The sequence below is a fragment of the Danio rerio genome, chromosome 13 (genome assembly GCF_049306965.1).
Source record: "Danio rerio strain Tuebingen ecotype United States chromosome 13, GRCz12tu, whole genome shotgun sequence".
Classification (NCBI taxonomy): domain Eukaryota; kingdom Metazoa; phylum Chordata; class Actinopteri; order Cypriniformes; family Danionidae; genus Danio; species Danio rerio.
The window spans coordinates 25,016,325-25,042,873 of NC_133188.1; the positions used below are offsets into that span (position 1 = coordinate 25,016,325).

The 26,549-nt window shown below is 36.5% G+C and overlaps 2 protein-coding genes across 33 annotated transcripts in view; both read left to right on the plus strand.

Annotated features, from left to right (window-relative positions):
* The window catches only part of zswim8 (zinc finger, SWIM-type containing 8), a 59,124-nt gene extending 36,076 nt beyond the window's left edge, over positions 1 to 23,048 (plus strand). The window contains exons 16-27 of one of the 16 annotated variants that reach the window (XR_012388384.1): positions 1,341 to 1,626; positions 1,752 to 1,907; positions 3,426 to 3,648; positions 3,777 to 4,066; positions 7,327 to 7,550; positions 7,638 to 8,129; positions 8,406 to 8,646; positions 11,567 to 11,737; positions 11,820 to 11,935; positions 12,073 to 12,192; positions 14,364 to 14,542; positions 21,610 to 23,048. Coding sequence is in view for 4 of the 16 variants with exons in the window: in XM_005156725.6 (XP_005156782.2) it covers positions 1,341 to 1,626; positions 1,752 to 1,907; positions 3,426 to 3,648; positions 3,777 to 4,066; positions 7,327 to 7,550; positions 7,638 to 8,129; positions 8,406 to 8,646; positions 11,567 to 11,737; positions 12,073 to 12,192; positions 14,364 to 14,542; positions 21,610 to 21,813 (2,586 nt within the window). In the remaining 12 variants the exon portion in view is untranslated. 16 annotated transcript variants of the gene reach the window in all.
* Positions 23,049 to 25,693: 2,645 nt separating this feature from the next.
* The window catches only part of ndst2a (N-deacetylase/N-sulfotransferase (heparan glucosaminyl) 2a), a 200,479-nt gene continuing 199,623 nt past the window's right edge, over positions 25,694 to 26,549 (plus strand). For all 17 annotated transcript variants that reach the window (XR_012389283.1, XR_012389282.1, XR_012389285.1 and 14 more), the window contains exon 1: positions 25,694 to 25,827. The gene's annotated coding sequence lies outside the window, so the exon portion shown is untranslated. The remainder of the gene's footprint in view (positions 25,828 to 26,549) is intronic.

Sequence of the window (26,549 nt, forward strand, 5' to 3'; positions counted from 1 at the left end):
AATGTAAAAGTTTATGGTTGAATTAATTAAATAAGTTATGCTTAAGGATGCATTTTTTCTATTGTAGCAAGTCATTGCAAGCAATCTTTCAGAAAGATTTCTAATATGATGATTTTGTGATCAAGAAAAAAACGTTTGTCATCAACCTAAACTTAAAAATGGGGAACTTAAAGTATTAAATGTATACCCTAAAGTTTGAAAAGTAGTGTACATAATTAATATAAATGTGCTTCCCCTAATATATCTATCCAATCAAATTTTATTGTGATAAAACCATAGACTGTAAAAGAATGTAGGTCCAATTTCTGAAGAGCGCAAATAAAGCTACAAGTAGGCATGGCCAACCATCACCATTTCATTCGTGCGTCATTGCCCCGACCGGGGATTACCAAAAAAGGGCAAAGGTGGAGTGTAAGCAGAGCTACAGACACCTACTAGCATTTTGCTTAGACAGGCCTTTTTTGGGGAAGAAACACTTAATACTTCGTTACCTGCTGTGTACTATATCAATAAAGAGTTTAGTCCTCTAAAAACACTGTTGTAATACATTGTGTATTATGGCATTTTTTTTTTACAGGAGGTCAATACAAATTACTCCCAAATGCTTAAAATATAGTCTATATTAGTAAATGCAAAGCTATTAATGAAATCCAGGCATAATACTGTATGACAGCGTTTCACATTACTGTTCTATAGCCTACAGCTAATCAATCTGGCATATTCTGGAGTGCATTAAAGTAAAATAAAACTATAAATGATAAAAGATCTTAAATAAAAAGTATATGTTTATAGTTATGGTATACAAGTATATAATTTCACTAGCCTGCAAAATGGAAGCCACGTGAATGGTTTATGAGCACAATGCCATATTATTGTGCACATAGCATGCCATATTATTTGATAATTGTTGCAAATAATTCCGAAAGGCAATTGACTGTGTAAACCTACATGAAACAAAACAAAAATATGGTGTATATGCTAATCAGCCAGAATCAGATGAAGTGACCAAATGGCAACCAGCGAGACCTAGCTGTCACTCAAGTGGCCACGACTTTAATTATGCAGACTTAACATAACATAACTTGATAAAAGTGAAACGGATGAGTTATAAAAAAAAAATTTCACCCCCCTCACAGTAGTCATGAAAGGGGAATATTAGCTTGTACACCAAAATAGTTTTTCGAACCATGCCATAAACACTTTTTGTTCTGGTGTAAATGAATTGCGTTTTCAGTTACTTCCGTTTTATCTTCATGAGGGAGAGTGGGATGTTGCTGCTTCGTTGAAACACAAGCCATGATACCATGCTTAAATTATTGCCTCATTTGATTCTTGTGTAGATTCTGGACAAGCTGCTTGACCGTGAGAGCCAGACCCATAAGCCGCAGACTCTGAGCTCGTTTTACTCTAGCAAACCGGCCACCAGCAGCCAGAAGAGCCCTTCCAAGCACGCCACCCACGGTGCCAGCGGAGCCACTGGGGGAGTGTCGAAGCACACCCCTACAGCAACATCAACTGCTGTGCAGGGCATGACCAGCGGGGGAGCTGCGGGCCAGCAGGGAGGTTTAGCTGGAGGTGTTCAGAGCACAGCCTCAGGAGAGAGTATCTCTGACAACAGAGATCAAGGTGAGCAATATCCACCAAACTGTTATGGGTAGACAACTCTGTTTCAGAGAGAAATACTGTGTCTTTATGAAGATTGTAGTGGGCAAGATTAAATTCTTATTTCCTTACTCGTACTTTTGATTTAGCAGAAGGTGCGCAGTCGACCTCCTGTGATCAGCAGAGTGAAGCTGCACCGTTCAAACCTGAGGGCACTGTGCCTAGTCGTCTGGCACTGGGGGGCCGTGGGGCATATGGCACCCGCTGCTGGGGGTCACCTGTGCGGCAGAAAAAGAAACACACTGGTAAGAGAGAGTAGAATTCACTCTTTTACTTTTGTATATGGTTACTTAATATATTGCTACATTTGGAAATTTTTCCAAGAAAAAAACAATTAAATTTAGTACCGATGCATGGCATTTAGGCAGACAGCTTTGATTCCAGTTTATCCCACAACATATATAAACATTTTTTTAGATTTTTTTATTTTTTATTTTAAATGTTATTTATTTCATTATGCAATTAATTTATTAAACAATAAATAATAATTTAACAAGAAATCAGCACATTATAATAATTGGTAAATGACATACTAGAGCAGCATCTCAAAAGCAGCACTGCAATACAGCTGTTTATCAGTAATGCTGTGGTGCACAAGTGAGGCCACAGTAAATCATAGCAGTGCTGATTTACAGCCATATTGCATTGCTACTTGTGCGGTATTGTGTTCATACAACAGTTCAATGGCATAATACTGTATACAATTTTAGATCAAACAAATATCCTTTAACATGAAGAATTACTTTACATTAAAGAAAAAAATTGGTTCATGTGCAGAGAGAGTAAGGAATGGTCAAGTGGTATCTATAGATTGATGGATGGATTGATTTTGATGGATGGATGGATGGATGGGAGATGGATGGATAGATTGATGGATGGATTGATTTTGATGGATGGATGGATGGATGGATGGATGGATGGATGGATGGGAGATGGATGGATGAATGAGAGATGGGTGGATGGATGGGTAGATTGATGAATAGATGGGTAGATTGATGGATGGATGGAAGGACGGACGGACGGATAGATGGATAGATTGTTGGATAGATTGATAGACAGACATATTCATTGATTGTTGGATAGATAGACAGACAGACATTAATGGATTCACAAATTGATTGACCGATAGATAGATAGATAGATAGATAGATAGATAGATAGATAGATAGATAGATAGATAGATAGATAGATAGATAGATAGATAGATAGATAGATAGATAGATAGATAGATAGATAGATAGATAGATAGATAGATAGATAGATAGATAGATAGATAGATAGATAGATAGATAGATAGATAGATAGATAGATAGATAGATAGATAGATAGATAGATAGATAGATAGATAGATAGATAGATAGATAGATAGATAGATAGATAGATAGATAGATAGATAGATAGATAGATAGATAGATAGATAGATAGATAGATAGATAGATAGATAGATAGATAGATAGATAGATAGATAGATAGATAGATAGATAGATAGATAGATAGATAGATAGATAGATAGATAGATAGATAGATAGATAGATAGATAGATAGATAGATAGATAGATAGATAGATAGATAGATAGATAGATAGATAGATAGATAGATAGATAGATAGATAGATAGATAGATAGATAGATAGATAGATAGATAGATAGATAGATAGATAGATAGATAGATAGATAGATAGGTTGATTGATTGATTGATTGATTAAACTTCATATACCTCCCAACACTGGACTGCATCTAGATATTTGTTTCTTGTTTTTAAGGTATGGCAAGCATAGACAGCAGTGCTCCAGAGACCACCTCAGACAGCTCTCCTACTCTCAGCCGACGACCTATTCGAGGAGGTTGGACCGCTACTTCCTGGGGGAGAGGTCAGGACAGCGACAGCATTAGCAGCTCTTCCTCTGATTCACTAGGCTCTTCATCATCCAGCGGCTCACGCAGAGCTGGAGGAGGAGCCAGAGCAAAGAGTACTGACACCAGCAGGTGAGACAAGCCTGTTTGTACCGTGCTCCATTATGTCAACAACAATTGTTAGCATATTTATTTCCAGAACATATTCCCTGAATTAGTTTCTTTGCAGGTTATGACACGCATTATCTCTGTTTTTTTAGGTATAAAGGTCGTCGGCCCGAATGCCATGCTCCACACGTACCCAACCAGCCGTCTGAGGCAGCTGCCCATTTTTACTTTGAGCTGGCCAAGACTGTGCTGATTAAAGCTGGTGGAAACAGCTCCACCTCTATTTTCACTCAGCCCTCTGCCAGTGGAGGCCACCAGGGGCCACACCGCAACCTACATCTGTGTGCCTTTGAGATCGGCCTGTATGCCCTTGGCCTGCATAATTTTGTGTCTCCTAATTGGCTATCAAGAACGTATTCCTCACACGTATCCTGGATTACAGGTGAGAAACGATTGCTCTGCAGTGATTAAAAAAAGTACTATAGTACTATTCCAGGGTTAGAAATAGATTGATGGTAAGAGATAGTTTGATGATGGGTAGATGGTTAAAAGATGAATGCTTGATTTATGGACAGATGCATCGTTAGTTATGGCTTATGATTGATAGATGCGAAGGATGATGGATTGGTAGATTGTATAGATAAATATGGGTGTAGATGATGGATGGATGGATGAATATGGTAGGATTGATGTCTGGATGGTTGTTTGAATATGGAAGGATGGATGGATATGGGTAGTTGATGCATGGATTGATGGATGATGGGGTTGTGAATTTAGAAGCGAAGACAGGAGACTCTTTTAAAAGGATTTTTCATTGAGAACACACTGTTGCTACAGTCTTTAAGAAGTCTGTTTAGTGCAGTGTTGCACTGTATTTTTTGGTTTATTAGGGAGTTGTGTTACAGGTGTAGACAAATCTAAACAAAGCCTGCAAATGAAGTACAGGAGTCAGCTTGGCTCTGGTACCTCCCTTGTCTTGATCTCCTTTGCGTCAGTACTAATTAAAATGCATAGCTGCTGCTAATCAGCCTGGCAGTATTGTCCTGAAATTCATAGGGGCAAAGGCACAGTCTGACAGTCTGGAAGTGCATAAAGACAAAGGGTTAATGTCTTACACCTAGGCTTCCTGTTATGATCTTTTGTAGATTGTCATGTTTACCTCAAAATGTAAAACACCATGTATATATATATTTTTCGGTTCTAAACTATTGCTATTAGTGGTGTAATGGATCACAAATCTCACAGTTCGGATAACGTTATGGTTTTTTAGTCATGGATCGGAGCCAAAAATAGGAGATGACAAATGTAATTTGCTTTTTATTTATTACAAGAACAGTACTGCAAAAAACTTTTGGTTTTACCAAACAGAACTTAGAGACTGTAATTTTATTAAAAAATAAAGTAAAAATAATCAACTGAAAAAAAAAGTAGTAAAATATTTATTCATTCATTCATTTTCTTTTCGGCTTAGTCCCTTTTTTTAATTTGGGGTCGCCACAGCGGAATGAACCGCCCACTTATCCAGCACGTTTTTACGCAGTGGATGCCCTTCCAGTCGCAACCCATCTCTGGGGGAGATCCACGCACACTCATTCACACACACACACACACACACTCATACACTACGAACAATTTAGCCTACCCAATTCACCTGTACCGCATGTCTTTGGACTGTGGGGAAATCTGAGCACTTGGAGGAAACCAACGCGAATGCAGGGAGAACATGTACACTCCACACAGAAACACCAACTGACTGAGCCGAGGCTCGAACCAGCGACCCAGCGACCTTCTTTCTGTGAGGCGACACCACTACCTACTGCGCCACTGCGTTGCCTCTAGTAAAATATTTAATACTGAAAAAAAAATTCCCTGTTGCTGATGACGCTAAATGTATAAATCTAACATTATAATTTGTACTACCCATATTTATTTTTAGTCTCATTATCAATAAATGATTCAGTTATTCACTTATTCAATTATACTTATTAAACTTCATGCAAAATGTGTACTTTTTGAAGAATTATTCAGTGGCTTATGTTTGATGGCTGGTTGTCACCATCTATTGGTTAAATAGCGTAATTGCTGCCTACAACTTTCGTTTTTGAGCATATGACAGTTATTTTAATCTTTACTATAACAGGGTGTCCGCGGGGTCTTAAAGTATTAAAAGTTGATTAATCAAATATGAGAAAATTGAGGCACCTAAAATGTATTAAAGTCTTAATCACGTTTTTACAAGGTCTTAAATTTTGTTAAAGCATTGTCCAAAGTGTATAAAGTGACTCCAAAAAAGCCTAAATATATTTATTTTCCTTTTAATATTAACAACGGCATGCTCGATCCACGTGATTGGTACAGGCTGAGGATCATCCAGGTCATGTCACGTAATTTGCAACAAACGTGGGAAGGTGATGTGTCCCTCTCCACATGTAGCGAAACAGACGGCAAAATGGGAAAATGTACGTTTGTGTACTCCTGGTTGGAGATAAACGAGTTTAAACAGTGGCTGAAGCCTGTTGCTAAAAACAGCCGCTTATTTTATTATTTCAAGCTTTGATTCTTTCGAGCTTATCTGAGTTCTGTTGCATGGTTGTGCTCCATTGATATGTTTAACTACAACTGTTTATTAACAACTGTTTATTAAGTTAAAAGTTTGATACTGATTTGAACTTGAAGTGGCGATGAGGTCCTAAAATATACAGGTCTTTAAAAGTCTTAAAAAGCTAGTGAAATTACCTTTGGGATTCCTGCATATATCCTGTATAAACATCAGTGGTTTTGTCTAAACTATTAACTGTTGTCTCAGTACTTCTGTGTTATTTGACTGTTTGTAAACTAAATACTCAATCTCTTTCTTGGTTTTTGTGTTTTTCAAACACAGATTTAAATGCAGCGATTTAAAGCATTAATAAACATATGCAAATCACCATCATTTATAATTGATGTTAATGCATTTACACTGAATTTAATTGTTTAAATTAAATTCAGTAATGCAGGCCAAACAACTAGTGATAGAAAACACCTTTAATGAAACCCACCACATCCTGAAAACCCACCACAACTTCTTCCGTCATCTCTATATTTTACAGGAAAGAATAAATGCTTTCATACATGTGATTTGAATGACACGAGAGACGATCTCTCTGCAATCGGTACTAATTTAGGATTAATACAAGTAAAAAAAAAAAAAAGTTTTAATCTATGGGTCACCTGTGTTCCGAACCATGGGTTGTGATCTGTATGAATCACTGATCAACCGTAATCCAATACACCCCTAATTGCTTTATAATATAGATCTTATAAATGTTTAATTCCAAAATGGTTAGACATTAGATGGATGGTGGATTATTATGGATGATTAAATGGATGGATGTGGATGAGTTATTAGATGTTTTTTTGATGGACGTGGGTCTGGGAATGAATGGATGGAAATCTAAATGTGGGTAGATAAAGATGTATGAATCGGAGTTTGTGCATAGACATGAATGCATGCTGATAGATGTAAATAGACATGACTGCATATATGCTAATAGGCAGATGGGTAGCTAGATATTTATTGGTGGCTATATGTGGATGGATTTTACATTTTGATTGATTTATATGGATAAATTTAGATTGATGAAAAGATCAAATAAATCACAGGGACATATACTGTATATAAATACAATTTCATATTTAAGTTCTTCTGTTTTGTTTCCACAGGCCAGGCTATGGAGATTGGGAGTGCTGCTCTCAACATCCTGGTGGAATGCTGGGACGGGCACCTTACTCCTCCAGAGGTAGCATCATTGGCAGATCGTGCGTCGCGTGCACGTGATCCTAACATGGTGCGAGCTGCGGCAGAGCTGGCCTTGAGCTGCCTGCCTCATGCTCATGCCTTGAACCCCAATGAGATTCAGAGAGCCCTGGTGCAGTGCAAGGAGCAGGTACCATCCAGCAAAGCTCACATGCATTCTGTTTGACTGTAATCAGATTTTTATGTTTATCGAAATCATCTGCTTGTTGCTTTTCAGGACAATGTAATGCTGGAGAAAGCATGCATGGCCGTTGAGGAGGCTGCAAAAGGAGGTGGTGTTTATCCAGAGGTCCTATTCGAGGTGGCTCATCAGTGGTATTGGCTTTATGAACAAACCGTTGGCGGTGGTTCGGCATCCCAGCGAGAAGGTTCCGGACGCTGCGGGGCCAATGGTGGAGCTGGGAGAACACCACCGGAAGGAGGCTGTGGTATTCTGGATAATACCGGAGCTTTGGATTCATCAGGTGTCTCTGCTGTAACTACAACAGTGACCGCAGCCGCCGTAGTACCTGTCATTTCTGTCGGCTCCACCATCTACCAATCTCATGCGCTGCCAGGCTCCGCCATGGCGCACACGCAAGGCCTGCATCCCTACACTACCATCCAAACACATCTGCCCACCGTCTGCACCCCACAGTACCTAGGCCACCCGCTTCAACACGTCCCCCGTCCTGCTGTCTTCCCTGTGTCTGGGGCGGCCTACCCACAAGTATGAGCTCTTTTATATAATTCATAGGCTGTAATTACCTGTGCATAGAATTTTTATTCAGGGTGTAATATTGTTGGCCTGCACTTAACTGAAGGTGATAAATGCTAAATTTATACATTAACGTAGACATTTACTTGGCAGTCAGCGATGCTTAGTGTGACATTTCTGGCAGAATGTAAATGGATGCAGAGTTATTCTAGATTATGTGTATAATTATCTTTACAACTGTGCCCTTGGTTTAATTTAATTTTGTGGCTTTTCGTTTTTCAATGGCAGGTGTATGAGTTAAGGAAGGCGTATCAACCAGGTTTAAAAAGCGCCTGTTTCTCTTCTCAGGGAATGCACCCTGCCTTCATTGGTGCTCAGTACCCGTTCTCTGTGGCCACTGGCCCACATCCTCCTTTGGCAGCTACTGCTGTCACTTTCCCTGGTGTTCCAGTGCCGTCCATGACTCAGATCGCGGTTCACCCATACCACACCGCAGAGGCAGCGCTTCCACTCACCACTACTGTGGCTGGTAAGGAACCCAAGTTGAAGATGTTGAAGAATTTCAGTTCCATCTGAATACAATTTTGGGCACAACATATAATGTCCATTGGGTTAATACTGACATTTTACAGTTTCACTGCTATTTGTAAGAAATGATTAGTACTTTCATTGAATTTACATTAGTAATTTATTTGTGGTTGAAATAATAGTCAATTCATGACCTTAAATAGCTGTTTTGTTGCATTTAAGACTGACATGTTCAGATTACGGCCTACCTAATACTAGTATCCTTATCTCAGAAATCCCTGGTTCAGAATCTGAATTGATTTTAATTCTTTGAAATGTAAAACAGTAAATGACTGTGGTTTATTTTCATCATTATTAACATCTATTAACACATCTATTATAGTTATAGATATTTTAGTTTTCATTCACCACTATTGAAACTTACCCATCTGTTTAGACCATGTTTTAAGACAGAATACACTATAGACAATTTCAATGTGGTGATGCCAGTGGCCCATGAACATTTCCTGCTTATCAACCTATTTCATTGCTGTGGAAAGAGGCAAGTCAATCATAACTTCATGTTAAAACAGCGGTCATAAAATTGATCAATATGTGGCTTTTTTTGTATTCTTGGAAGCTAAAGAAATAAAAATGTAAAACAGGAAATATGTTGGGACCACTGTTTTTGTTTACATCCCTCAAAATGGTCTATTGTAATTCTGTCAGCATTTAACATTGACATCTTTTTGTCAACATTCAGATTTACTGTCACTTTTATTGCTGACTCCATTTCCAGTCAGTGGCAGTTCATATCTTGCATAGTGCAAATAAATGTCAACTGAACATCATACAGGTGAAAGTGTTGTTTCAGGCATGATTGTTTTTGATCCAAAAGAAAAAAATATTCTATGGAAATTTTAGGTTTCTGAATAGCCTCAGTCTTTTTTATTCATCACAGTGACAATACTGCCCTACAAAGGCAACATGCAGTAACCACACCAACAAAAAAGCTGTCTGTAATACAGATTTTGTTGTAAGGTATTATCCCAATATGGACCTAAGCTGCAAAAAAGGTTATTTTAAAGGTCCTGTGAAGTGCTTTGAAATGTGCTTTCTTATTATTCGATGTTTGAAGTAATCTCAACTGAAACATGAAGAGAGGTTGGGACATGTATACAGTATATATTTAAACTATTGGTGCCTTATTGCACATTGTTAACATACAAAACTCTTTAAATAGTCAATTTCCTATCAATATATCAGCATGTAGTAGGCCAGATTAACAACTGAGTATGTTTAAGCTAAACTGATAAGCTAACCAATGAAGTGTCCAAGCATTTGGGATTTTTATGAACCAGTGTAATTATGATGCAAATATTTTTGAAGGCACTCTAATATAATGATAAATAGTTATTTATAGTATCAATATTGTGCATGTCTATTATCATGATATATTGGAGTATTGAATATCGGCATACGTCTACACCTGAGTCATACTAGAATCAGGTTACGATACTTGGTTGTGGACTGAAAATGGTAATATTATTTACCTAAGAATGAAAAATACATATTTTATTTTTTAGTTGACAGGTGATGTTAATTAAAGGGACCTTTGAGAAAATGAGTAACAAACTATTTTTCTTGAGGCCAGCAATATTCCTACAATCCCAGGATTATGATAAATGTGCTATTTGCTCACCCACATCCAAGGTGTTGGTGACTATTTATCTTGTGTAAAACATTAAAGTAGATTTTAGCCCATTTTTAGCAGTCAGAGCAACAACTTAGGCCTTATTTACAAAATGTGTAATTCACAGCTTTAGTACACTCTCGAGAAGAGTTCAGGATGGTCTGGAGCATCAGTTTCTGGTTACATTTAATGATGTATGAACAGAAACAAACTTGCATATGTTTACAGTACAGCAGGGTGCTTTTTTATGAATTAAAATTGTACTTATGTGTGCATGTCCTAGATATTGCAACCTATGTAAAATAAATGTACAAATACATGCACATAGTCATGCATGATCTCTACTGAGATTGTTAATAGTTGATAGTTTCTTTGTTTAATATATGTAATTTTCAGTGTTAGGTTACTACAATTGTGTAATTGGTAATTAGTTACTTTTTTGAAGTTGTACTTAATTACTTTTCTAATTATGTCTAAAAAATAATTGCTATTAAAATTTAATTACAAACTTGTTGCAATAGCTAAAATACAGTGTATGGGTCAATTATAGATTCTTCTTACAGAAATAATTAGAAAGTAAAGATCATATCCTATATAGACATTTTGTACATTTTATACTGTAAATACATCAAAACTCATTTGTTGGTAAGTAATATGCATTAAGCACTTTTTTAGACACTTTTTTGGCAAATATTGACCATTGATCATAACAAAATAAATTTCAATGGAATACTTGTTTATTCAGCCTTCAGTTGATGAATAAAACTCAGTTCTTCTAAAATGGACACTTTTGACTGGTTTTGTGGCCCAGGGTCACATATTGTCCTAAACTAATTTCTTAATAAATTCATCATTTCTTAAGCATGCATAATCGATAAATGAAACTTTCTTTAGTTGGAAAAAACTTAGCTGTATTTAAGGAAAGTACATTAAAAGTAACTAAGAATTGAATTACCTGAAGGTGAACAGTAATCCCTTACTTTACATTTTTTAATGGATAATAATGTAATAGAGTAAATGATTACTTTGTAACTTAACATTGGTCATTCTGCCACAGGATGCTCGTGCTCCAGACTGTTATGATCATTTGCCAATTGTGTGGATTAAATTTATAATTCTGTAAATAAAAAGTCAGTTCGGTCATTATTTCAAAAGTTCATTACAGTTCTTAACACTTCACCAGAGACTTTTAGGAGGGCATGCTATTTGTAAATTTGTTGACACTACTGACGTCTCTTTTGCCCTGCAGGAGGAGTACACGCCGGTGCCGCCATCCAGGCCATTCAAGGTGCTTCTCTTCCAGGACTCTCGTCTCAGCCTCCCTCACTGGTCAGCGCACCCTTCCCTGTGGAAGACGAGCAGCACAGCCAGCCGATCAGCCAGCAGGGCCTGCACTACCTCCACTCGGCCTACAGAGTCGGTAAGGCCGCTTGATTTCTAATTACACAGATCCTTTAGGGCATGGCTTGCCTGTCCTTATGTTGCTGTTTTGCACCCAATAGGATCCATCTGGTCCTGAATTGTGGTGATTAATTATCAAGAGAGGTGAGGGAGAGGTCGGTTGAGTCCATGTTGCAGGACTGACAAAGAACTCTCACAGTGAGAAATATTAATTAAGGCATGATTTCCGTTTTATCAGTACTCATAAGTCCTGGAGATTAGGACGTTGGGTGCATGTGCCAATTCAATACTAGATCAGTACAGTGTGGTGCAGGACAAAGGGGTTGATGGCCAAATGTTCCTGATCTCTTTTAGGGATGCTGGCTTTGGAGATGTTGGGAAGAAGGGCCCACAACGATCACCCAAACAACTTTTCCCGAAGTCCCCCATACACAGAAGACGTCAAATGGCTGTTGGGCTTGGCTGCACGTCTTGGTAAGTCCAACTTTCTTCTCAGTACTGCTTTAAGGGAAGATCAGTTTTATAAAATCTCCTTTCATTTCCCTTTATCTGGTATAATGGCTGAGGTAGACTATAAATGATGTAACGGCAGTTTACCTTGCCTTCAGCAGACAAGAGAAGAGAGCGGTTTCAACAGCGAGTTTCCAGCTGAGTTATTGACATCTTGATGTCTTTTCTTTTACTCGGAGATTTATCCCACGCTGATCGCAGCATGTTGCCAGTTTTCTTGGGTCTAAATGTTACGATTGAAAATGTAGAAGCAAAAAATATTTAGTCCGCTTCAGGTTCAGCATCCTTTCAAATGAGTAATTTGTCCTCTTTCCTCGCTAATGATCCCCACTGAGATGGACGTGTAGTTTAATTGGTCCTCCACATATTTCCTTTAGAAGGATTTTCTGGGTTAAATACTTAAATCTTAAACTGTATTTGCCAGGCTCGTGTGTGAACAGACTGTGTGAGGGATCTGACAGCAATTTCTCCTCTGTTTTCACTTTGTCAACACCAGACCTCTAACTCTAAATTAAAAATCAGCTTTTTTGCTCCAGATTCTACACTTACTGTGTTCTGGAACATCACAAACACAATTAATCAAAGTGAATTATCCTAGATCATTTTTATATGAAATGTCAGGACTCTTGAAAACAGCTCATCAAATCAAATTGGCTGGTAGTTTATCATAAAATTAAATGACATAATTGACTTGCAGTTCCAAGGAAATTCAACAACTGGCCTTTAGGCATTTAAGTTTATTTAATAAATTTTTTAATGTGGACTTTATTAACGAATTTTAAAGAATTTGATTTAGAAATGTATTGTTGTTGGATATAATTCTGAATTTATTCTTGACCAACAGCTCTCAATCAGGATTATTTGATGTCCAAGTCAAATATTTCAAAATGAATAATTGGTGCTAAGTGAATTTTATGTGTCTGGGAAAAAGACAAACAGTCAGAACAAGCAAAGCCATGCATTGTAAAACAAGATACAACTAGAAAGCAGTGAAATAAGTTACCATCCTTGAATTGTTATAAATTGTCAATGCTTGAATTGAAATTATATAAATGATAAAGAATGGACCCTTTTCACAAGACTGTTTTGATGCATTAATGGTCGTCAGCCTCTTAAATCTTAAAGTTTTTAACATTTAGAGTTTTTTTTTTTTTTTTTTTAAGTATGTACATAAAGTTTTACTTTGTATTATATCATCTTTGCTTCAAATTACAAAAAAGGTATATTCAAGGTATTTCTAAATCAGTGTCTCTAGATGGGACAATAAATTTGACATTGTTATTTTCAAAATATCACAGTATTGTGATTACTTTCTTTAAAATAGGTTCTTTTTAAATGTCTGGGTAAAAAAACATTTTTTTCTCATTGAACACTTTTATTTGAACCCTTTGACTGCCCCTCTTTCAAATGGTTGACCATGTTTTTAGTAATGACTGTTAAAGTCATTTAAATAATGATGTTTTAAATAATGGATTTCACACAGAATCATTGGTTTACAAAAAATCAAACAAGCATCCTGTTGCACTACTACACTTGATTTTGATTTAATAAAAAAAAAAAGAAAACATGTTAAATGAGAATCTGAAATAATTTATGGCATACTTCAAAAATAAGGTGATTTTAGTATTCAAAAATGTTTTATTTTAAATATATATATTTTAAAATAAGTTAGTCTTACACTTAATATTTTCAGATTTTTCATAGTATATGTATTTGGTAGAGGCTGATATTTTAGAAATTATAGGATGCAAACTTGCAAATACTGTAGAAACAATATAACAGAAATATTTGGCAGTTTTAAAAACCTTAATAAACCTTGAAACCGTTTATCATCCCATGCCTAGTTCTTTCTTCTGGCTGCTGTCATTTATTATTTTTTTTTTTCTGAAAGTCTTGATATATATATATACTATAGTTAAGTTTTTCTTTTATTATGCGAGCAAATAGGAATCCAAAATGTTTTTTGTTTAACTGAGCTCCAAGTTTATCTATCTATGATGACTACCTATGCTAAGAAACGTGGAAATGTGAAAAGGATCCATCAGAAGCTTACATAATTATTTAATCTAAAACCGTTAAAGCTTGAATGCAAATACGATGTATTTTTCTCTTCCCCCGCCTGCATCTCTCCTCAGGTGTGAACCATGTCTACCAGTTTTGCGTGGGGGCAGCGAAAGGTGTTCTTAGTCCGTTTGTCCTGCAGGAGATCATTATGGAGGCCCTGCAGAGGTTAAACCCTGCTCATATCCACGCACACCTCCGCACTCCTGCCTTCCACCAGCTCGTGCAGCGCTGCCAGCAGGCCTACTTACAGGTAAAGTCTCCCAAATCCCTACCGTTCAGCCTGGGGAAACTAATCAAACTGACATTATTACTAATAACATCCCTTAATTGGATGAAATCCTGAAATAAATCCGTACCCTGATGACAGTGGTGATTATCCAGGAACAACATACGTCCTTCCACTGACAGAAGCAGTTAAAATTACACTCTCACACATAAGATGATTCGTCACGGCTGACATTTGGTATTGAATGCGGCTCAACCGTCTCCAAGTTCATTTTTCTATTCGTTAGACCAAGTTTCAAGTTTGAAGTAGAGAATTTGAGAAGGGTTTTAGAGCAGTCGAGTGGTGCCAGAGCTGGATTGCGATGGTATTGTCGCCCACACTGAATATAAATTGTGCATGAACAATTCTGGAGTGTTAAAGCTAGAGAGGGAAGCCTGAGTCTGTTCACAGGATGGCGCATACTGATGAGAGAGCATCAAACACACTGTGACAGCCCAAAGCCAAAAGCTGCCTCCTAGAGAACGAGCACACACACACATGCTATCTCTGCCTCGCACACACAGACACGCTCTGCAGCTACCTGTTAGCCAGCTTACGCTCTTTATTTTGCCATTTCAAAGAGGTTTCAAGTTGTTGCATGGGCATACGGCGCAGTTGTTTATGCAAGTGGACACTCGTAGTGCCCTTAAAGCTACAGTTCACTCATCCTGATGTTGTTATTATACAATATGCCCTTGTTTTCTTTTGGACCACATTGAGAGAAATAAAAAATAATCAAAATTCTGTCTGCGCTTGGGCCTATAAGGAAAGTGGAAGCAGCAGTAAGCTTTAAAAATAAAAATAAATTATTTTTAAAACAATAAATAACTATTTTTTTAAAGTGTATAACCCAGGGGTGTCCAAACTCATTCCTGGAGGGCCGATATCCTGCATAGTTTAACTCCAACTTCCTTCAACACACCTGTCTGGAAGTTTCTAGTATACCTAGAAAGAGCTCGATTAGCTGGTTCAGGTGTGTTTAATTGGGGTTGGAATTAAAATATGCAGGACACCGGCCCTCCAGGACTGAGTTTGGACACCCCTGATATAAGGGTGTGTAATGTATTAGTGTCAGTAAATAGGTTTTTTTTTTGGATCAAAAATTATATATCTGAATTCTCATTGTGTGCAACTCACCCTTATACCTCTAGATGGCAGTTTCCGGTACATAATGATAGCGTGACATTTAACTTTTAATTACCACAGGCATAAAACTAGAATATCATCAGCAAAATGCAGAAGTTAAAATGGCTTAAATGGCTTTACTGCAGAGCAGTTACTGTTTGTGATCTGATATAATTGTCACAGTCAGTTAATCACGGATCTGGTGAATCGGCTTTCAGTGATCAAAATATTGATTTTGAAGACTGTTGAAAGAATAGATTTGAGAATATGAATGAGACTGCAAGTATAAGCCAGATGCTTAATGTACTGAGGAGGTACTCACTGATGTTACTATCATTTGATGATATATTTTATTCTTTTGTAATTTTAAAATATCTGAATAATTTCATGGTAATGGAACCGTTCTTCCTGTTTTAATATATAGGTCCAGGTCAAAGACCTGCATATGTGAGGATGATTGACAAAAAAAAAAGTGCATTTAAAGGGATAGTACACCCAAACTGAAAATTGTCATCATTTATTCACCTTTTACTTGTTCCAAACCTGTTTAAGTTTTTGAATATAAAAGAAGATATTTTGAAGAATCATTGACTTCCATGGCATTTGTATTTTCGAAGTTAGTAGTTCTTTCTTCAAAATAGGTTTAGTATTTAACAGAATAAAGCAACTTTTATAAAGGTTTAAAACCACTTGAGGGAAAGTAAATAGGGGTACATTTTCTTTTTGGGGTGAATTATCCCTTTAAAGTTCATGCGAAATCAAAATACATATATATTTTTAATATATATAAAGCATATAATATATATAAAGCACTTTATGCTACCTTAAAGTGTTGAGAGAAATGTGACACACAATAAGATCTATGCATTGAGTTATGCATTGCAACCAATAGGACCTTGTCACATTCATCAACCATTCTGGGCTCTATTTTGATGATCTAGGCGCAAAGTGTAAAGCGCAAAAGCATTAAGGGCATGTCCGAATTCACTTGTGCTATTTTAAGGATGGAAAAATATGCTTTGTGCCCTGGTCTAACAGGCGCATGGTCTAACAGGGTTGTGCTTATTCTCTTAAAGAGTTATGAGTATGTTTTGAGCATAACATGCATTAAACCAATCAGAGTCTCATCTCATATTCCCTTTAAGAGTAAGTTGCGTCACAACATGGTACACTTGCTATTTACATGGTAGACTTTGTCTAACAGTTAAACAAACCATCTGCAGCGCGAGGATAAAGAATGAGCCTCCTCCATTTGGCCTCTTTACTTTGTGTTGTTGAAATAGTGTTGTACGCACTCCACTAAAACATTCAGTAGCCTATATTTTTTTATTTTGTTTAAGCGCAAAGATTTGTTTCAAAACTATTTTTAAATTCAGTTTTAATTTACAGCAAATGAATAAATGAACAACAGTAATAAAAAAGTGTGTTCAAAAAAGTGTAAAAAAAAAAAAAACACATTATATCCGTTATATCCAAACAGAATTCCCATTCTTATGCCCCATATAGTGACGCATCCGTCTCTAAAACCTGACAGGTGGACAAATCTAAATTTGTTTTTATTAAAACAAATATAAATATGCAAGTAATAAATAATACTACTAGAAATTTACTCATTTTTATTTTCTTTTGTTTATCAATTGATTAAAAGCAGGAAGCCAGTTTAATTCATAGTTTTGGAGCACCAGTCTCTTTTAAATTTCTCCCTAAAAAGAAAGAAGGGTGTACCTGTTAGTACAGAACCATGGTAAATAAATGATGGCTGAATTTTCATTTTTGTGTGAACGAACCGTTAAAATTTCAAAATGCCTAAATCAAGGGAGCATCTACCATACGTCTGCCACTGTAAATCTTCCCAAATGAATGTTGGGTAAACGTGAAAGGGAAACAGTGCCAGGTCTAATCCAGTCTCTCCATGCGTGGATAATGAGATGAGGGACCGAGAGGCTGTACTCGAGTGGAAACCTCACAGGCTGTCACTGACTCATTCTGTATGTCGCTGGTGGGAAATTCACTCAATATGCTGCGGGTCCATCTGAACATGCTTTATAACCTCTTTACATTTTATTAACTGGTTAAAGTTAGTGCCATCCAGTAGCAAGATGTTTATGCATTTTATAATGTTGCACAATTAATCGTGGGAAGATGTGGGTAATGAGTTTATTCAATAAGTAAGCACATTTTTAGAGCTAGAAAGTAAACAAACAAACAAATAAACAAATAAATGAATGAATGAATGAATGAATGAATGAATGAATGAATGAATGAATGAATGAATGAATGAAAGTCCAAAATGTAGCGTCATGAATTTAATCATGCATCCTTATTAATTTATTCATAACTCTTCAGTTGTTAAATACATAATTGGTAAAAACATGGTGCATTACACAAACAGAACAATATATTATCTACAGAAGCATCAGCATTTAGTTTCTCATCCAGCTTTTCAGTTTTTTTTAATTATCATTCCCATAGAGATCATCCTTTAACCAAAAAGGTTTTTTCTTTCTAGAGAAACTTTATTTTTCCTTCCTAGCATCCTGCTTCTCTAGAACCCCTAAGGGGACACAAAGAAAAAAAAAGAGAAGGGAAGATTGTGGATGATTTTGTTTACTTTCAAAATTATCTGTTTCTGCAAGAGGATTGCATCACCAAAACTTTTTAGAAGTTTATTTAGAAATAATGTGAAGCTACCATTTTAGTTCCCATCTCTTCACAACAAATGTTTCAAGCGAAAAAGTATTCAAAACACTAACTGAAATTCACTTTAAACTAGAGTTATTACAAACATCAAGCCTAACTTAATTTGCTTAATGTGAAACTAAAGTTGCAGACACATTTTACTGTTGTTCAGCAGAAGTTTGCGGACAAAAACAACATGCCATTTCAGTAGGAATTGGTAGAGTATTATATACGGGTGGTAAAGTTTCCCACATTTAATTTGTGTTAAGGTTTGTCTTGACAATTTGTGCCAAAAGTTAATACTATAACAGATAATGTATCTTTTTGATTGTGAAATCGCATCACCTTTTGCAAATGTGATCACACTTTAACTTTTTAACTTAACACTTTAACTTGCTGGTGGTGTGTGTGGGAAATGGGCAGTACACAAACCTATATATTCGCCAATGCAAATATGTTGGCACTTGTGCTTGCTTGATGTTAATTTCATTCCATAAGTTGCTTTATAAAGCTTCTTAGTAATGGATTATATGTAGTTTAGTTTACGTAATCAGTAAAGTAAGTACTTGTAATTGACTACATTACAACTACATTTTAAATATAGGGATTACATTGCTACATATTATTTACACAATGGCAGTAAGTTGTTCACATTTCATTGGTTCCCTTTAATTTTTATTTATTTTGTTATTTTTTACTTTTTTGTTTTTATTTATTTATTTACTTTTTTAATGTGTGTTTATAGATATTTTCTAATATACCTGCCACTTGTATGCAACTGTGATACTTTGTGTTTGCAGTGTTGCTGTTGTTTGCGGTTATCATTGTTACTGTGAATTTCATATTGTTTTTTGTAATGTTACAGTTTTCTAAATTCACCTAATTTTAAGTACATGTACTTAACATGTAATTTTGTTTTATCCAGTGTTAGTATTAGCGAACACAAACAATAAGGTGTTAGTGTTAGCATATTTGTCAAAATAGTACAAGATTATCCTACATCAACATGTGGCAGTAGAGCCGCCTCATAAATCAAAATTTGCATGTGCATTTTAGCAGTAAAGCAGGCTCTGTAATGAGTAAATCTCCAGCAACTGATTTCAGAAGAGCGTTTACTATAAAGAGTTTACTATACAAGTCACAAACGATGTAATCCCGCACGATTTAAGGATAATCATTCTGTGATTCATTGTTTGGAGCTTTGTGATGGTGGTCCATCTAAATATATCACATTTAATAAGATGGATTTACTCCAAACTTCATAATTTCAGTGGAATTATGAAATAAATCTTTATGTGGTAATTCCCAAGTCGTATGATTATTAGTCACGAAATTTAATAAATTAAAAACATTTATTCATCCATTTTAGAATCCTCTATTTGAAATTCCGGGTCTCTCTTTTTCAGCCTATTTACAGTTTCTGCATGACCTCCCTCTGGCTTCCATAAGAGATTTGTTACTGATCATAGAGCTGTGCTTCCCTGACAAGATGTACATGAGATTCACAGCTTTTGTTAGTTTACTTTTTATTGCCAAGCCCTATGCGACAGGCATCACATAAGCGTTCATACAAAAGTAACCTTAATGTGATCAAAAGTAGTCAGATTAAATTGCTATAAGTGTATGCTATAAGACAGTGGTTCTCAAACTAGTGGTACGCGGGCTTCTTTCCAGTGGTACGCGGAGAAATGCTGAATAATGAAATAAAAACAAACGCTTTGACGCAAATGATTACACTGATATGATCAGCAATTGCTGTTTCCAAAAGCGTACGTTTACACCGGTGTACTTAGAATGTTTACTTTAGTTCCTTGCATTATCGGATGCTAAAAATCAACCCGAGGAAGAGGCGCGCGGCACTTGCGGAGCAGATGCACGCTAGAGAAGTACTTTTGCAGATCAGTGCTGTTGTGTTGGCATTTCAGTTACTGCAAACTCAGGAATCTCCCCATGCTGCATCATTGGTAAAATAATTCTCACAAATGTGGTAAATGTGTGCTCGCAGTTGTGTAAAATAATGCCTGATTTCGATATATAAAGTTATTTGTTCCGTAAAGCTGTGTGGCTTTCGATTAATTTGTTACCTCAGATTTAAGCTAATTTATCTGGATGTGATTCAAATGTCGCGGGACACAGAACATGGACTCAAGCAGCTTTGCCTTGTTTGAAGTTTAGAGCTAGAATATAGCCTAATCAAAGTTAGTCTCTGTGAGGATAACACAAACTCCACAGTCCATTGAACATGAGATCTCAAATCATGGAAATTCCGCAAGTATGAATTTTCTTTTTACTTTACGAACAGTAGCCTACAATTAAAATTTTAATTACAATTTTCAAAAGCACATTTATTTATTTTTAATAATTTTTCTTTTAGCCATAAGCACAATACAGTGTTAATGTTCAAACTATTTATTATGTTTAAAGTGGCTGATAATAATTCTTAAAAATAGGAATTACTCTGCCTCGCCTCGTCATTATGTTGGTACCTGGAGATTAGAGCTGCACAATTAATCGTAAAAAGATCGCAATCTCGATTCGGCCCTCTAGACGATCTTAATCCATTATTTCTACGATTCTGTCAGTCATATTTTCAAGTTCAAGGAGAGAAGCAATGGTGGCCCCACAAGTCTTCGCATTGTTTTACACACGTTATTCAGCAACGTGGACACCTCCAAATAATGTTTAAAGAGTCACATGCTGTATTTATAAGATATAATTCACCCAAAAAATGTCATTTCTGTCTTCATGTAATGTATTTGTGTATTATCATCAGCATTAATGACCAGGACAAATCTAAAGTCTGTTCAAGTCCACTATTCCAAGTCTATACAATTTTTTGCATTTTAACTGACAGTACAGCTACACAAAGCCTATTGCTGTTTTATCACATGTTTGAGAATGAAAATAATAATAGCCGACTCATATTAACCTTTATTTTACATCTACAGAATGGTGAGAAAATCGTGATCTTTAATTTAGGCAAAAAAATCTTGATTCTCGTTTTAGCCAGAATCGTGCAGCTCTACTGGAGATACAATTTTTTTCTGAGGTGGTACTGGACAAAAAAAGTTTGAGAACCACTGCTATAAGAGATAATAGTATTGACCACAGATTTTGCAATATTTTTTTATAAATAATCTACCCGACTCTACTCACAGATCAAACAACAGTATACATACTGGAAAATATATAAAGCCAGAATTCCCATCCTCCCCACTCACCTCACTGTGTGCTTGTATTTGTTCCAGTACATCCACCACAGGCTGATCCATCTGACCCCCGCAGACTACGACGACTTTGTGAACATCATCAGAAGTGCCCGCGGGGCGTTTTGTCTGACTCCAGTTGGCATGATGCAGTTCAACGATGTGCTGCAGAACCTAAAGAGGGGCAAACAGACTAAAGAACTCTGGCAGCGGATCTCACTGGAAATGGCCACCTTTTCACCCTGACTGGTCTTCAGCCCAACGGGGATGAGAGGCACTCAATCTCCCCCAAAGCCAGAACACTAACACGCAGCTCAATCTCCCTTCTCCTTCACAGGAAGTGCAGCCTTGTGGACTTCCTGTATAAATCCACTCACATGACCCCCAACGTAGTAGTCATGAGAAAGTGGAACAGATTTTGGGTCGAGTGGGTCCCTCCAGTGTTGTGTCTGATCTTTTCTTGTTTGTTTTTTTGAGTTCTCTTGTTTTGGTGTGTTCAGTCGAGTAACTTAATGGCTATCTATGTTTTATCTATGTGTCCTACCATCTTCCATTCACCGTTTTCTATGCTTTTCGATCCCCCGAGTTCATTTAGTTGGTTGATAACGGGACGGGGGTCTTGGTTCACGTTTGAAGAAAACCACTAAACGTCAGACTCATACTGCAACATTCCTCTACCCTGGAGAACAGAGCTTCCACCTGTTGTTAAGGAATTCAGCGTTGGACGGTGGACGGCGGTGTAAAAAAAGAATAAAAAATGAAACTTTGCTAAAAGAAACCTTTATTATGAAACAATAATCAGTACGGGTGAGGATTCTTCAATGTTTTTGTTTTATTTTTTTGTTTGTTTTTAATATTTTGTATAGTGTGGTGTGTCTGCAGCGACCAGGATGAGGAATGCTAGAATGTTCTTGCTGACCTGCTCTGTGAGTTTTGTTTTTTCGTTCTGGTTGGATGTTGGTGGCTTGAGTGCTGGAACAGAGAAGTCTGGCTGGACCAGATTACATTGCTTTAATCCGAAACAATTCGAGCTTCCTGTCATTTAAATTGGGTTCTTTTATATCACAAATCCAGCTATTGGAAAGTCATTTACAATTCTGTTAGAACAGGCTTCGCAATTTCAACATTTACTCCAACCACGCAAATCTAGTTTTGTTCTCAGTTGAAAACCGTCAGCCTAGCGTAGTTAAGTGTTTAATAAACGTCACTGCCAGATTCCCATGTTTCCAGCGTCGGCCCCAGCTTTGAAACTCACTAGTGGAGAGTGACTGCGTAGAAAATGTACTGTGATATTTTTGTATTCTTCAAGTGTAGCTTGGTTGGAAAAAAAAACAAAAAAAATCTATATAAATACATATATATAAACTGTGCTGATTGCATTCTGATGTAATCTAGAATAAATGGGGAAAAGAGAAAAAAAATTGGAACAAAGCAATATTAAAAATGTAGAGTTTACTTAATAAAGATAAATCAAAACACTACGTTTATCTGAGTGTGTGTATGTGTGTGTGTATTCATGTGGTTTTTATTTTTTAAGTTATATACACTACCATTAATTGCTGTGACAGCTGAATGTTCAGCAGATGTTAGCCCCCAGTCAGAGAGGATTCAGCTCTAGTGCAGATTTTGTGGAAACCGTGATGCAGTATTAAAGGATTCTTTGAATAAAAGAGAACAGCGATTATTGGGAAATGCAAGTATTTTTGTTTAACATCTTTTTGGTCATCTTGGATTATTTACTGTCTTTTCTGAGTAAAGGTGTTTTTTAAGCCGTGAAACTGCAGGCAGGGTTGAACAGCCCTGAAAACTTTGGGCTTTTTAGCTTTTAGTTGTTTTATTGTTTTTTTTTCCCCTGGTTGATATAAAAGAAAATATGTAAATACACACGCAATGCTTTAATAATACCCTTTTTAAGTATTTTTTTTCTTTTTCAAAATGAGCTTTTTTTTGTCCTGATTTCGTCTCCACTTCAGTAGTGTTTACATACACTAAACTTTTTAGTTTTATTCATAAATATATTCTTAAACTTTTCCCAGGGATGGGAAGGGCATCCGCTGCGTAAAAATGTGCTGGATAAGTTGGCGGTTCATTCCGCTGTGGCAACCCTGGTTTAATAAAGGGACTAAGCCGACAAGAAAATGAATGCATGAATATTCTTAAGTTTTTTTTAACTTAAGTTAACTTAAATTTTAACTTAAAATTTTGTTTTATTACTTATACCAGTATATCTTCATATATAGTTTGCCTGTTTGTTTACAACTTATGATTCAGTAAAAACCTCCTGTCTGTTTGCAGTATCTTCCGTGTCAACAAGCTTGACCCCCCTAAATTTGTACATGTATGTGTGTGTCAAACGCCACAGTGAAGCGAGATCAGCCATCGTAGCTGATCGTATAAAATGAATATTTAACTCGTTTACTTTTGCTTTCACTCATTTTAGTTTTCAGTCGTGACAAAGCACGAGTCTTCAAACATTATTTTTTACAACACGTTTTTAATTTTAATAGTTTAACTCATTTCTAATAACTAGTTTTTTATCTTTCTCCTGGAGACGATCTGTGCGTAATAAAAGTCCCTTTAAGTATTCAAGTAATGTCTTTGATTCAGATTAAAGTGTAATTTAAAGACTTAACTAGGTTATGTTAACTAGGAAAGTTCGAATAATTAGTCAAGTTATTGTATAACTAGTTTGTTGTGTAGACGATCAAAAATATACAGTAAATATTTCTTAAGGAGGCTGATATTGCTGACCTTATTATTTTTTTTAAAACTGCTTTTATTCAAGAGATAAACTATAGCAAATGAGACTTATTATGACTCCAGAAGAATTAGTTTTGTTTTATAGGAAATACTGTGAAATTTTCCTTGGTTAGTTAAAAATCACTTGGAAAACACTATTTTAAATTAACGGGAGGAAAAAAACTTGACTTCAAAACCATCTGTTAAAGTTTTCAGGTGCAAAATGTGCCTTAATGTACTTGAATGTTAAAAATGTGTTATCCTGCACCAATACAAAGTTGCTTGTCAAACAAATTAAGAAGGAAGATTATTTTGAATGATCTTGTTTATGAAGACTGCAGAGTGCTGCATAAAAGAGACCGAATAATGAAGTAGTTTGTGATGTATGTTAAAGTGTCCCTCTAAAAGTACAAGTGGCCCCTGCCCAATTTTTAACCTGAATTAATCCAGTATTCAGATTATAATGCTAGAAATGTTTGCAAATTACTGCATATTTATTAAAAATAGTATGTGATTTGCATATTTCAACATTTTAGAAAACTTGTGAATTAAAGCTGTTCTTAATATAATTAATCATCTGGGAAAGTAAAGTGTAATTAGTAACTAGGACTTTTTACCCTATTCACCTGCATTGCCTTAAAAAGAAGAAGAAAAAGCTGTTCTCGTATATTTGAACGGTAGTGTTTACGGTGTGTTACTGAGTATCTGGAATGCACCTTCTAAAAACAACCACAGCTTGGAGTGAATCAACATTGCACTGAGGGTGTTTCCATCGCCTGGGGGCGCTAGGAGGTTAAACATGGAAACCACTATGGTTGTTGTGGTCTATTGGGAGATTCCTGCTATCTTTATACACGGACTGACTTTTCAACGCTTTTTTTTATTCAATCAAGCAGTTATTTCTGTGCTAAAAAAACAAACTAATTTGTTAATGGTAAACTATACTTGTTTAAACATATTGTAAACCGTGTCCCCAAAGCACTTTAAAGTATGTAGATGAATCATGCGATTTAATAAAACAAGCGTGTGAATATTTTATATGATAAGAAAGAATACACTGGTTCTTGTTCGGGCCCCTACCTGAAAAATTCTGCTCGAGAGAGGTGAGCTCTGTTGGAAACAAGTCTTTGAAATTTGACCGCCCTGCAGGGGCTAAATTCAACACAATTATTTCTTTAAGCGTGTCAGTCAGTATATTTTGTTAAAAAAACTCCAAAATTTTCTTTAAAACACATCAACACGTCGAGCTAAAGAATCACATTTTGCAGTACTTTCTGATAATCGCATGTGAAAATTCTGATTTGCCGGCTATTCCCCCCCATTCGATGGCCTGAATTGGTTCGTTCCAGAGTTTTCGGTAGGTAGAGCGTTTCGAGCCAACAGCAGCATCATAGCCGAGTGAAGATGGCGGCTCAGAGAGTGATGCTGTCAACGAGAGTTTGAGTTCGCTTCTCATTTTTTTAACTTAATAAACATTTGAGGATCTTTTTACGGATAGCCGTATCAAAGGAAACTGTATCGGTGAGTCATGTGTTTTTTTTTTTCCTGAAAAGAAGCGCCTTTGCCTCTTCTGAACTGAAGAAATGCTACGGCTAGCCGCGCTAACCTCGTTCCGAGGAAAATCAGAGCACCCACTTATCAACGTGCTTTGCTTAAACCCCCTTTAGCCTACAAATACACGAGTATAGTTTTTAAACAGTATACTTTAACTCTGTCAAATGCATGTTGTTTTGACAAAAGTACGTTTTAACCGCCGAATAGACTGTTGGAGCCGCGGTGGAGTTGAGTTTTGCAGTTTAGTTGAAGTTTCGAATAGTCTGAGATTTTCATGTTCACATCCAGCAAAGGTTTACATGATGTAAATACTTGTAAACATTCATAACCCAGCGCTTTCCTGCTGTTTTAATATGCAGTAAGATGGTCAAAGTGTTTGAGAGCGTAAGCGTGAGTTTCAGAGCAGCTGGGACAAAAGCAAAGCGGGATGCTTGTTGCTGTTAAATGCTTGTGTTTTCTCTTCGACTTTATGGACAGATTGAGGCTGCACTGGAACCTTTTACGTCGTACATAGAAAATCCGAGTAACACTGCCAGTTTGTGCCATGGAGACTCGTTTTGGGCAGTAATGAATTTTGCATGGGCTTCAGTCAATGCTCTGTTCTCTTTAATATGAGAGTCAAGAATACATCTCGTGTCAGGCTGTGCCGCACAGCTGTGTTGCTGTTAGAAATCTCTTTAAAATGGTCA